The sequence below is a fragment of the Synchiropus splendidus genome, chromosome 14, assembly GCF_027744825.2.
Source record: "Synchiropus splendidus isolate RoL2022-P1 chromosome 14, RoL_Sspl_1.0, whole genome shotgun sequence".
In the NCBI taxonomy this organism is placed as follows: domain Eukaryota; kingdom Metazoa; phylum Chordata; class Actinopteri; order Syngnathiformes; family Callionymidae; genus Synchiropus; species Synchiropus splendidus.
In genome coordinates, this window is record NC_071347.1 from 19,583,867 (window position 1) to 19,597,114 (window position 13,248).

Genomic DNA, 13,248 nt, shown 5'->3' on the forward strand with positions numbered 1-13,248 from the left:
TGGTGTGTTTATTTGCAAAAATATGTCTGAATCTGTAACGTCCCTCTTGATCCAGCAGCTTCTATGGAGTGAGTAGTTTCCTCATTCCAACTACTTGAACGTGAACAATTCTACACTAAAGTTTCACTTTTTAAAGTCACAAGTTTCTTCTGCTAACGATAACAGTTTGTTGCTAGTGATGCTACTTACTTTAACAAGCACAGCTTTTTTTGAGAACAATTTTTTCTCATATTTTTCTCTTGCACTAAATTGTGCTCAGGTAGTGCTGGTTATTAATAATTTAATAGCATCCATCTTTCCTGAAAAACACATCTCTAGAGTAATGGTGACACTGGTCACGTGCTTGAATGTTTTTAGAAGCAGGTGAGAGTGAACAACAGAGAGAAGCCGTTTTGCATCAAACAAAAATACCAACATTTATTTTTGAAAGTATAAAATTTCACACTATAAAGGCCACTTGTCAGAGTAAATGGACAGACTCTGCAGGTTTCACCCAGAGCTCACCTTTGTTTTCCTCTCTGCTGGTCTGACGCGTCCAGTTCTGTGGCAAAACAAAAGAATTGTTCTACTCCACCACAGAGAAAAGTAGTTGGCAAGAGCTGAATAATTTACTTGATAGTGGAGAATGGCAGGAAAGTGACAATTCCTGATTTGTACATCCCACTGAGGAGCAAGGTTTTTCCAAAACTCGGCTTCACAGGCACAGCTTGACGTTACAGGCACTGTTCGCCACCTACTGGGAGACTCGGAGAGTAAATCAGAAACGTGGAGTTGACATTCTTTGACGGCGGCACCGGTCGGACGGCGGGCGGCCGCTCACATTCCTACTCACTAACCATGATGTGGTGCCCACTGAGGTAGAACAGTTGTACCAACAGACTTATTCATCGAGAATACAAATGAGTAACAGTCACATCAATAAACTTAAGAGTGGAGTCATGAGAGGGAGGAGGAAATAAAGTCACATTTTCAGTACAACGTGTCCACCGCCGACTGCCCGGGGGGGGTGGGTGGCTGGGGGGGGGGATCGACTACTGCAATCGTTTCCCTTTCGCTCGCTCTATTTTCTGACTAATGAAGCCGGCGGGTCGAACAGAAATCACTTAGCGGTGACATGAGGTGAACTCTTGATGCTCCCCGCCCTCACACACACGCTGGTCAAGAGTGCAAAGAAAATGTCAACAAAGCAGACATGTCCACGCGCCGTGTCCCTTTTGAAGTCTCCCGTGAAGGCTGGAATGGTCGAAGCGAGCGGGTTGGACTGTGCGGCGCCAACCAGCCCTGTGCGTGGACTAGGACCAGCTGCTGTCCGTCAGCCCCGACACCCCCCTGCGGGTGATGATGCTCTCCGTGGACTTGAGCAGCTTCTCTAGACAGGGGGCGTTGATCTTCCCAGGTGGGGGGGGTCCTCTGGGCACCGAGTCTTTTTTAGTGTCCGTGCTGGAAGACACGGCGCTGTCCTGCGTCGGGTCACTGTCTTTCGGGGAGAGCGCGTGCAAGGGGCCGGCCTGGGACTGGTCGGCCGTGGCGGAGCAGATTGGCGACGTGTGCAGCCACTTCAGGTGGTTAGCTGAGTAGGCTCCAGGGGGGGTGAGGTCTGTCACCCTCAAGGATTTGGTGCCCGCTGTGGGGTCACTGATGGGGCTCACGGCTGCAGTTGAGGTCATGGGAGACAGCTGAGGAGACAAAGAGAAGCAGCTTAAGAACTGGCGCCTTATCGAGCCGGTAGCTAACACCGAAGCTTAAAGGTCTAGTTTTCATCTTTGTCATGCAGCATTGGACACTGTTGTCAAGACAAAGTTGAAGTACAAGCTGACGTCTTAGCCGCAAACCCTGCCTCTATTTCTCATTTGCTGAGAAGGAAAACTCCAGGTCAAGTCCACAGATTTTTAGACGCAAATATCACTGAGCCACACGATCCATTGCTACACTAAATAAGACATTATTCATTAATATAAATAGAATTCACTGTCTAACCTTTTAACCCCAATATAAACATGAATAACTGTGGATTTGAATATTTTCCGCCCCGTTCTGTCGTAAATAAACGGCATGACTCTGTTGTTAGCACTGAGAATTCTCCACATTCCGCTCTTCCACAGAAATGTCCGAGGCGGGTTCACATCGCTCTCTTCTCACACAGGGACCTTGTAAAAAGTCCTTCGCTTTAAATCATCTCTGCTGTCTCTTCGCGGCTTTAAAGTCTGGGCCTGGAGACGCCCTGGTCGTTGGTGCTAACTCTCCATCGCCTGTGTCAGCATGTATTGGAAATGCTGCTAAGATTTGTTTCCATTCATCACGTATTCATCTGCTGTAGTTGAGTATGTTGTGCGAGCGACCTGACATAATTTCAAACAACCTATTGTTGTTTTAATGTGCTATAAAGTAAGTACCGGAATTTCCTGACTATAAGCCGCTACTTTTTTCTACCGGTCTGTGGATAAGTGGATTTTTTCAGGCTAAAGAGCGTCACGTTGCCAAAATATGAAATCACAGGCGTTTCATTGACTTTAAAGCGCTCAAAATGCACCGTTTCCGGTCGCGTGTCCACAGGACCGGAGACGAGAAGCAGCAGCCGAGACCGGCTGTGGTGGTGAAAACTGCGCATTTTGAGCGCTTTAATGTCAATAAAAGATGCAAGGAGTTCAGAACATTGATCAGTTTGTTTCATGAGTCAGTCTCCATGTTGGAGCCTGTTTTCAAAACTAGTTTAGAAGTGATCCTCATGCATTTTTAATCTTACTACGGGGCAGCACCACTGCACCCATGGCTTATGTATGACTAAGATCTATTTTGCTTCTTAAATTTAGTGGGTGTGGCTAATATTCCAGTGCGCTATATACCTGTAGTCTGAGAATTACACTTTGCTCCTTAGTCAAAGGTCTTTGATTTACACACATAAAATAACTAAAAAGTGAGGAATCGTCCACTAGTTCTTCCTGGTAGATTTAGACGTTTGAAAGCCAATAGAACACAGCATGTTGGAAGAACTTCAGCCATGAACCTTTTTTTAAAAAAAAGGTCAACAGCAGGGTTAAATATTTGAGCGCTTTTGCGGTCCAGTAAAAGGCATTTAAATTCTTGTTTATCAGAAGGCGTGCCAGGATCAACAATAGGAATAAATGCTCAGATGCAGAGGAATGTTGTGCGAGGCTTTGACCTTTCTCTTCTCCCTCAGGGACACGCTCCTCTGAAACCTGTCTCTCCGTCTTTATCAGGGAAGCGGAGACCGCGGTAATACGGCGGTGAAAATAACTTTCAATCCTGCTTCTCGACGGTTAAAATAAAAACCGCCCTGTTTCTCTGCGTCGTCGCTCTTGGCAGTGCGGCCTGCTCTTATGCAACACCTCACGAGTCCTTCAGCGGCTGCTTTACCTTGAGTTTCTTGGCAGGGAGGGATTCTTCGGTGCGGCCCACGGCGCTGTGGTCTGGGAGCCTGACATGTGGGAACCAGCTCTTCAGCATTTCCTCGATTTTCAGAATGATGTTGATATATTTTTCCCTGCCATCCAAAAAAAAAAAAAAAGAGAAGATCAACATGCTGAAATGTGTTTTTCAATCTGACACAGGAAACAAGGCGCGAGTGAATCACCACACCCCCTCAGCGAGCGAGTTTGTGGAGGAGAGACATCATCTGAAGAACGCTTCTCACATGTTGGCCGCACACGTGGCCTGATGTGTAATAGTTCTACGCCTCTCTAAAAGTAACCGCTTAAGCCACGACTCTTCGGAGTCATTGAGAGAGTGAAGTGCGATGACGCAGGTCCGGTCGGAGGTGGGCAGTGAGCAGCGGCGCGCAGACGCCCTCCCGTCATAACCAGATGGCCGTGGTGGTGGTGGTGGAGGGGGGGGGATTAGCTGGTGTCATATGATCAGGACCTTCCTGCGCCGCTCCTTTCAGAGCATGTTAAATTCATGTGAAAGATTATCTGCGACTGTGGCTGCTAAAAAAGTCACTTTGATCCTATCTGCTATTGTGCGGCGGCAAGAGCTGCCAGCTGGCGGAGCCGTGATCGAGGGAGGAGGGGGGGAGGAGGGGGAAGGGCCGGTCCACCTCTGCCTGCCTGTCTGTCTGCGGGGAGGCAGCCACACCCACTCTTTGTCTCCCGCATGCTGGCAGCAGCTGCTGGGTGAGAGCTCCAGCGAGAACTCAGCCCAGATGAAGATTAATATTTTAGCAGAAAGACAGCCCACGTACTCACGGACTGGTCAACAATATTAAAATCATGGCTTTTTTTGTCTTAGCAGGCCCATTTGTTTCGCTGATTTTACACATTTTATTAATATTAAATGAGTGAACGTAAAGGTGTATTTATTAAATTACATTTAAATGAGTAAAAGGCAGATAGTGTTGACTATTTTTAGCGAAATAAAAAAAAACAATCATCAATGTTTGATGTTAAACTGGGGGACTTGAATTTAGAAAAAAAGCTCAAAATGTTACGGTTTAATCGTTTTACATTTGTGAACTGATACAGTTTAAATCACCTTCATATATGATGTTTGACCAGTTATATTAGTGCAGGACTAGTGTTAAAAAAATGAGGCTCAATTGGAATTTTGAAATGTCTGTCATATTTATGTGGTTACTAGCGTGCTTAAAGTTTTAGTTTTTCTTCATACAAAATAGTCAGTCAATTTTCTTCACTGCTTTTTTACTCGCATAACTTCAGTGGTGAAGATGTAGAGCAGACTGAGACGGGAGACTGGCATCAACGGTCAAGTCATGAAACAATGATAAACATGTATTGTGGGGCATCACAGCAACCCCATAAGAGCATTGGAACATCAGCATCAACATGTTGGCTGCAGACAGATGGAGCTGATCTGACTTTTAAATGAATGAAATGAACATTTTCACCTGTGAAATTACAGACAACGCTGCACTGAGTGACGCCATTCATTTCAAAATGGCTACCGCGCATCCGATCATTTTTTTTGTTTGTTTGCATGTGCTCAGCTTGGACTCAGAGGTCAAGCCTTGATGAGTGAGATGCTTTTTTCAACACAGAGAACGGAATGTTCCTCCGGGAAAATTCAGTTCGGGGAAGGAACGCTCTTGTGATTGAACTTGATGGTGACCTCAGATTTGAATGAAAATCAGTTGGAACTAAATGAATTGAATTTATGAGGCCTTTTCTAAATTCACTGTGCGTTCATCATTAGAACCGTTCCTCAAAAATGTCTTTATGAAGCACCTGAGAGCAAAAATTATGTTGTTGTTTAACACAAAAACACGATGTGAGTCACGAGGATTTTGCTTAAATGTCGCCTCATGTCACTTCTTAAACCCCGCTGCATTTTCACTTCATTTATTTGTTTCCTTTTTTACGAAACCTTTCTCATTCTGAGAAGCTGGTGTCCACATGGGGCAGTTATGAAACCGTTTACTCTTCATCAGGTGAGCCATCTTCATTTGACTTGTCAAACATTATCATGATCAGCAGACTCACGGACCGAGGGCGTGACCTGAGCTATCACAGACAGGGGGTTCGCTCCAATTCCGGTAGCATAGCTTGCTGTCTACAGACAACGGCAGTTTGTTTAAGAACTGAAATGGACTGCTTTGACACGACTCCATCTTTATTTTGAGTTGCATGAGCCAAACATGCCAACACCGGTTTATGGTATCTAAGATCGATTTACTCATTTTGAAGCAACAACTGGTGACAAAGTGGGAGCCAGTCAAGTGAAAACAGCTGCATAAATCTCCAGAGAGTCCCGGGACTGTCTCCTTGAGAAGCAGAGATATAATATTCCATTATAGCGTCTGCTCACTGGAGACCTAATGAAGCTGACATGAGTGCGCTGCCCCCACTGAGACACTTTACACAAGCTTCCACCATGTGAAAACTGCAGATTCATTTCTGTATTTCCACGGAGAGACACAGCGAGCAGACACTTACCCCATGTAGGGGTTCCGCAACACACCCATGATCCTCTGAATCCGGTCCATAGCTACGCTCTCCTGGAAGCTGCTCAGTCCTGGAACAGACAGTGGCACCACGTGAGGGGACAGGTAGGGAAACGTGCGGGGCCCCGAGTTCCCATCTGTGTGGCAAGTGAATCCCAACTGGACCCGAGTCAGAACCAACAAATGATGTCGCCATCATGCAGAACAGCGGCTCTGTTCCCGGTGACTGCGGGTACAGTGTGTTCTCACTTGCCTCTGCCAGGCATCTCATTTGCAAGGAGGTCTGAAGTGTGACACTGCATGCTCACAAGGAGGAAAACTAAAGCGTTTTCTCTTCACACCACCAGATTCCTGAACAAGGACGGAGCCTTCGCTACCTTTTTACCAACAAGAGCTACAGTTGTGGTCACTAAATCTTGCGCAAGACTTTCCATTGTTGTACTTTATCTCTGAGGCACCACCAGGACAGGAGGTACACAAGTTGAGAAATCAAAAAAAAAAAAAGCCCAGAGCACAGATAGAATTTTGGCGGAGACAGGAATCAGAACTTACGCTCTCTGTACCTCCCGGAACGAAGGCCGTTCAAGATGGACGACAGCGGATGGATGTAGCATTGTAACTCCACACACTGAAAAAGAAGTCGCAGATGAATATGAGAAGCTGAAAGTGATGTCATAACAAAGTCCTGGTTGGAGTTGCACAACAATGCTCTGCTGAAATAGTTATCTCCAGGGACTGTTTGTTCAAAGCATGACTAATACTGCTGCTACTGGTACGAGTCATCTTAACTGGAAGCCTCACTCCATGTGACTATCTGTACACAGGATCTGGGTGATAAGGCACGTCGCGCTTCTGCAAGCACAGCAAGCCCCTCTGAGTCAGAGGGGGTCTCACCTTTCTCGTGAAAATCCTGTCTTTCTCCGACATGCTGGCGAGAAGCTGCCGTTCCCTGCACTCCTCTGTCAAGCAGCGGGGTCTCTTCAGTGCTTGCTGGGGCTTCTTTTCATTCATATTCTCAGCTGCTTCACACAGTCCCATAACATCTCGGCCCCACGCCGCCACGCAGCTGGAGGGGGATCCGGGGCTCGAGGCTTGGCTGTCACTTCCCCAGTCACCCTGCTTCACCTCGCTGCCGCGGCAGCAGCTGCTGTCGGGCGGCCCCAGATGCGAAGGGCTGCCGGTGGAGCGGGGGGCGTCCGTTCTGCTGAAGTCGAGCTCCCGTTCGCTCTCATTGTCTTCATTGTCGCTCGCCAGCCAGTCAATAGAGTTGTCCGAATCTGTAGCAGACATCCTTGGCTACGGGCCCTAAAGCGCTCTCAGCATCACTGACCTGACGGAAGGAGAGAGTGGCGGTATTAAAAAAACGATCACAAAGTTCAAGTCAGCGAGCGCCAGTGGAAAACCACATAGTAAACTGAGGAGATGTAGCGGCCAGGACCACAGTTGTTCAGACCACAATGCTCTGTTTGTTTGACAGACGCAACACCTGAGCCAGTAAACACAGCGTCAAACAGGCTCCTGTCCACAACCACTACACGTCGGCTTCAGCACGATTCCACACATTTCTCTCTTCAGTTTGGCGGATTCACAGCGGCCACCTCGTCCGGAGGCATTGTGGGCTTATTTATTCAAAGGGTGCCGGGACCTGACACCATGGCGACCGGTGGCCCCGGCTGCAGACCTCCCATCAACAAAGACAAGAAAAGAAGAAGACTGCCGTTTGATGATGCGACAAAGCTTTTGTTTGGAAGCCTCCTTCAGCGAAAGCGCCGCACAGATGTCTAATTACCGGGTCGCCTCCTCAACATGTCCCCACATAGACGAGTCGATTTAAAGGATGTGAAGACGCAACACTGAACACACACGGTGGCTGATGTTCAGACGGCACGAAAGCCAGTGGTTTCCTGCCAGATACCCAGGAAGAGTAACCATTAATTGCAAGTCCTTTGTGTCTGGACGACCACGTTCTGGCCCAATGTGAGGGCGACCCACTCCCCCACCCCCAAAAAAATCACCCATTAAAGGGCCAAACCAAATTCTTCATTTATAAGTCTTTATATCAAGGAGGGTTCAGCGATCTGTGCACATTTTATTTGTTTTACAGTCTCAAACTAGAAGCTGTGTGGACATTTTGCAATACACCTGAGTCACATTGCGAGTTCAGAACTGTTTTGAACGTGGTGTATTGGGATAAATAATACCTTTGTTACGACAAACGGTATTCAACCAGCTGGTCACAACAATGATCTCAGTAATGTAAATAAAGCAACAAGACACTGTAATAACAAGGTTTAACTATTACACCCACCTCAATAATCGTCTTTCACCAACTTAGCCTAAATAGATACTGGTGAAATAGTGGAATTATTACGTAAGTTACGCACATTCACCTGCGCAGGTGAGTCGTGAGCGACAGGAGTACGGTTACAGGTTCCAAAGGGATGATCAAAACTACTACCAAAATGCGTGAAAGGCCCCAAAAGGGCTCTGAATTCCATGTACTTTACGTGAGTATAGATCACTCTCTATATAACCGATATACAAAAGGTAAGAGACGACTACAGTCTAAGGTTTTGGTGTTTTCCTTAACACTTGTCGGACACAAAAGATTCACAATATGTGTGAGTATGTCAGATGAACGATAGGTAACAGTTAATTATGACCAGCCACGATTTACTTTAGATGGCGGTTTTCCGTTAAGAATGATAAGTTGGTTATTTGCGACGAATGTTCGTCACTAAATATAACAACGAGACGGCGCGCGTTCACGGACACTCCGGCGTCAGCACGTACCTTTCACAGGACGGAGCGGGTCTTGTTCTTTTTGTAGAGGAAAACGTAAAAATCCAGCGGGACAGGCGACCGAGGAGCTGCCGACGAGCTGGACGTGCGGGGTGTGAGTGAGCACCGCTCGGCCCGTGTCGCTTCTCCCAAGGCAACGTGTCTGCGTGGGCGGAGCCTGAGAGTTCCCACTCCGCGATTTGCTCCTCGAACGGCGCACGCTGACAAATGGGCTCGCCGGCCGCGAGCAGCTGCTGCGCGATAGGAGGAGCGCGTTTACATATGCAGATGACATGGAAATGACACAAACACGTGGACACGAGGATCGCTTTCATTTCAGCAGCTGGGCGAAAAGTCGACCCGGGGCCAGTTTTTGGTCATTCTGGAGAGGTTTTTTTTCCCCTCGATTATATCACCAGAGTGATGACGCCTCACCAGAGGCACGTCAGGAAGCCTGAGCTGGCGAAGGCCCACTCAGCACTTTCAGGTACTGCTTCGCTCAGTCACAAGAGTTGCCTGGTCAGACTGTCCAGACCCACAGACAATGTTCGAACAACGGCGTGTGAGGGCCGTGTAAAAGCTAATAGCAACTGCCAGTCATGCTAACCATTAGCTAGCATCTGACGCTGTAAACACAGAATCCACACCAGGTTAACAATGAACAAAGTGCGGCGTAAATATCATGTACAAATAACATGTTTGACCCAGTCCAAAAACATACTGGGGTTAATTCGTGTTTCTGAAGTGAAGGGAGAATATCTGGTGGGCCTGTCCAGGGTCATAGGTCAGTCCCTCAAGTCCCTCTGTCTTGACCCCAAGTCCTTGGCATCGAACCCCAAGGACACAGTGTGACTCAAAAACAGTCCTCTGCGATTAAGTGAGCTGTGGTCAGGCCAAAAAAAGTCAACAAAAGACACTATAATGCACCAAGTCTGCAGTGTGAAAGGCCCTGAACTTTCCATCATTATCACATCCAATACTGTAGCCTTGAGGATCAGTCCATTCCATCCGATACCCTCTTGTCATTCAAAAGGTTTTTAATGACGCTTGTAGATGCTGAAGATGTACACGCCTGCGTTGGGTTTATTAGAATGTAAAGCTTTTAACGGCATAGATAGAAGTGCAACATAGCAAAAATATTAAAATAATTTAACAAAACAGAAAATCAAATAGACATTTCGGCTTGTCAAGCGACATGAGGATATTTGGGCTCCGGTCATTTCGGCCTGGATCAGACATGATACGAATTCAGACTATTACCCATCACCATCCCTTCTAAAAAGTGGAAACGGTACAAAATGTTCAACCAATAATAAGTATTATAATATGTACTTTCTTGGGTACAATTACACCATGGCCTCCAAAAGTATTCCTGAGGTCACCCCTTATCTTGAACCAGTTTCCTTCCCTTGACATGACACGTTGAGTATTGTAACATACAAAGCAACAATTGTGGAGCAGCAGTGGGCATGTCGACGTTTGAGTGATAAAAGGACGGAGATGAGGTTATTGAGCTGTTGGTTGTAGTTATTGCCGTCTTTTTTGTGGGTGTTTTTTGTCTCTGACACTGTACTGGAAAACAGTGTTTATGAGTTTTGTGAGAGTTGTTACACTGTTCAAAATGACTCTGTGACGTCTGAAGTTCACACTGCTTTGGCTGTGCTTTCTATTCTGAACTTGCTGTCTTTTTGGTTTTTGAGACAGTTGTAAACTCCTGAATTTTGTCCTGAAATCACTCTAGCAGAGTTTGTTAGTGAAAAATACCACTGTCCAATTATTATTATTTTTTATTGTTTTTACACAGACAAACTAGCAAAACATATAATATCAAGTCAATGAGATGCCACTGTGCAATTCTGTTGAAATACTGGCGTCAAGGAGTGATGACATAACTTCTTATTTATTTATTTCTCTTTTATATTTATAGTAGTTTTTCATGTTTCTGCCATGGGAAGCACATTTGTTGCTACATTGACATGTTATAAGACACTGATATTGTTCAACATTCCCTGTCTTTCGTCAGGCAAACAGGAACAGATTGATTTGTATCTCACTTGGTAATTTTTTCTTTCTTTTAAAAAACAGGTTGAAAACCTCCATGATGTTTTCTGCATATTTTGATGCTTTCGCTTCTTGTTATCAAGTGCGATCACACAAGATTCCATCTGAAGAAATGATTATAACTCTGAAGGCAGAGTGGCTTCCATTTTGCTGTGGCCGCGTGCCACAATCGTTTACACGGAGCGGAAACCCTGCAGTAACCAGTCAGTAGTATTGGATTTCTTTGCACCACCATTTGAGTAGAAGAACATCATGCCTACCAAAAACTTAACAGCTGTGCCTTGGAGTAGAGTAATACCTCCCCACTCGAAAGATCTGTGAAGCCACTGTGACTCATTGGTTTCGTCTCTCCGTATACTCCGGCGTAGAGGTGGAAATGAGGTTGGAAAGTATTCTACGAAGACAATAAGTGGCTTTGTTGTCATGCCTGTAGTCATCACTGGTCACATTTGTGTGTTGTAAGCAAATGAGTCTGATAATGCTAAAGTAATTTCCATCACATTTTCTGTATTGTTGATACTATCGGTCGCGTGAAGTGAAGAAGAATTTATGCAGATTATGCCTCGGATTCTTGATATTCTCTTCGCACTTCTGCAGATTGGCGCCTATTAAATGGCTCTTTGGTGCGTCTTGCCAAGCAGTTGGAAAGATGTGACTGGTGTCAGTAGTGGAATGCTTTGGGTAAGACTGACACAGTGTGAGGAACCACTGAGATGGTTCAGGAACTTGGCGTATAGTTGATGTGAAGATACAGCAGAGTGGCACTGACTTTCAGTGGTTCAGACTAATGATACATGGGTGCTGCCTGGTTTTAAACTTTGCATACATCTTTCTTCAAACTCGCCACCTTATTGGCTTGACGGCGGTTTGTTACATGGTCATCATCCTTTGGGTAAAGGTTGAGGTATGAGCCAGACTAAATTCTGAGATTTATTTCTCCACTCAGCCTTGAAAGTGTGTGGGAGTCTCTCAGAAATATGTTGTATGACAGAGTCCCTGATACCCGTCTCTTTTGATAAGTGTGTGATGAGTCAGTGAGGTTTGGCTTTGCTTTCTCGATCATAGGTACGCTGGATCGATTGTCCCTCCATCCTCACCACTGGCGCTTGAAACAGTCAAGCCAAGGAGCTATCATAAGATGGGCTTTGAACTGGCAAGACTCAAAACATCAAAGGTGAGTAATGGCTGCAATCTTGTTGCCCATGTGACAACATAAAGCATTTGCTTCTTTGGCTGCTCGCCTCCCTTTTTACAGAGACCATATCATGTTCATCAACCAAATGATAAAGCACATATACCCACATTAGAAGCAAGTAGTGTCGAGGGGATTGCCGCACTTCCCTTTCCTCTTACAAATGTGGTGCGCCATATATGCCCTTTCATGTTCTTAGGAACTCTGTTAGCCTTTATCCAGAGGCAAAAATGTAAAATTAAAAATAGAAAATGTTGGTCTAGATTCAAAGGAAGTTCCAAAGGAAGATGTTTCCGATCACTCAATCTCGTCGCCCTCCTAGCTATACATCAGGTATGTGTGAATATATGACTTTTGCTCTTATTTTTCCGTTTTAGGATTTGTGCGCAGGTTGTGGCAATAGGAAATTCATATCAGGGAGTTTTATATTTATTTATTTTTGCCAAATTGGGGATGAAATTGGACAGACAAAACGTTCAGTCACGCTAATATCTGCTGAACTCTTCTGTTCTGAACTTTTCGTTGTCGATTTTAATTTAATGAAGCCTTGAAATCACACAATTAACTTTTCGAATGCTAAAGTTCTCTCAGCTTTATGGCCTCATATTTATGTGTGTCGACTTCATTTGGAGGAAAAAGCCCCGGAGCTTGTCTTGTCTGTCTGCATCATTTAACAATTGTGTGTTAGTGGTTTTTTTTTTTTGCTATTTTTTCACCGCCATGCCAAGAAGCGGGTGACTCATCAGGCCTCGGACTGTCTGATAGGGTGGGCTGCACGGCTCCCTGTCAGAGGCCAGACGAGGATCCTGAGGCTGGAGCCTCTGAGTCACGAACTCACTCACCATAAACGTGATCACGTGCGTGAGGGAAAACAGTCGAAGCAGCCTCCCATACGCTTTTAAGTCAGGAGGAAGAGATAAACTAGTATGGTGGAAAACAGGCACGTTCCCCTTTATCTGTTTGGCGTGGAAGTCTCTTCTATATTGAGCCTTTGCCATGGTAATTAGACTCTGAGAACATTTTGTGGTGGAGTGATCATAGAGGAGCCAATGTGGCCGGTCTTATTTTATGTGCTGCTGTCGTGTAGAGGTGAAGGCAGGACATGGGCACCGGCCGAGGCCCGCCACTCTCCCACACTTAACCGTGGGTTTACACTGTGCTTTTAATCACATCCTGCTGTGAAGAATGTTCGCCACAGACACCAAAGTACCCTTATAGCCCGGGTCGTTGTCCCGCCTACCTCCCCCATTAACCAATGGTGCTGAGTTTTACCCCCCTGCTGACGTGTGTTAGGCTCCCA

At 45.8% G+C, this 13,248-nt stretch overlaps 2 protein-coding genes across 6 annotated transcripts in view; one reads left to right on the top strand and one right to left on the bottom strand.

Moving 5' to 3' along the window:
* Positions 1-326: 326 nt before the first annotated feature.
* Positions 327-8,854, bottom strand: LOC128771264 (circadian-associated transcriptional repressor). Its single transcript, XM_053886590.1, has 6 exons — positions 8,708-8,854; positions 6,809-7,244; positions 6,467-6,542; positions 5,907-5,985; positions 3,376-3,502; positions 327-1,676 (listed from the first exon to the last, which is right to left on the bottom strand). Exons 2-6 carry the CDS (start codon positions 7,202-7,204, stop codon positions 1,293-1,295), a joined length of 1,062 nt encoding a protein of 353 aa, XP_053742565.1. The 5' UTR covers positions 7,205-7,244; positions 8,708-8,854; the 3' UTR covers positions 327-1,292.
* A 164-nt stretch (positions 8,855-9,018) lies between these two features.
* ca12 (carbonic anhydrase XII) overlaps positions 9,019-13,248 on the top strand; it is a 65,065-nt gene continuing 60,835 nt past the window's right edge. For 4 of the 5 annotated variants that reach the window (XM_053886258.1, XM_053886259.1, XM_053886260.1 and 1 more), the window contains exons 1-2: positions 9,019-9,182; positions 11,822-11,930. The gene's annotated coding sequence lies outside the window, so the exon portion shown is untranslated. Of the gene's footprint in view, positions 9,183-11,821; positions 11,931-12,011; positions 12,282-13,248 lie in introns of those variants that run through there. The other variant, XM_053886262.1, reaches the window with a different exon arrangement.

What these genes read in the sequence shown, in the direction of transcription:
- LOC128771264 (XM_053886590.1), bottom strand. Translation starts at nt 7,204, where the DNA reads ATGTCTGCTACAGATTCGGACAACTCTATTGACTGGCTGGCGAGCGAC. An exon ending in ACAGGATTTTCACGAGAAAG is followed by an intron (nt 6,543 to 6,808) that starts GTGAGACCCCCT and finishes CTTCTTTTTCAG; the next exon opens with TGTGTGGAGTTACAATGCTA. An exon ending in TTCCGGGAGGTACAGAGAGC is followed by an intron (nt 5,986 to 6,466) that starts GTAAGTTCTGAT and finishes TGTCTGTTCCAG; the next exon opens with GACTGAGCAGCTTCCAGGAG.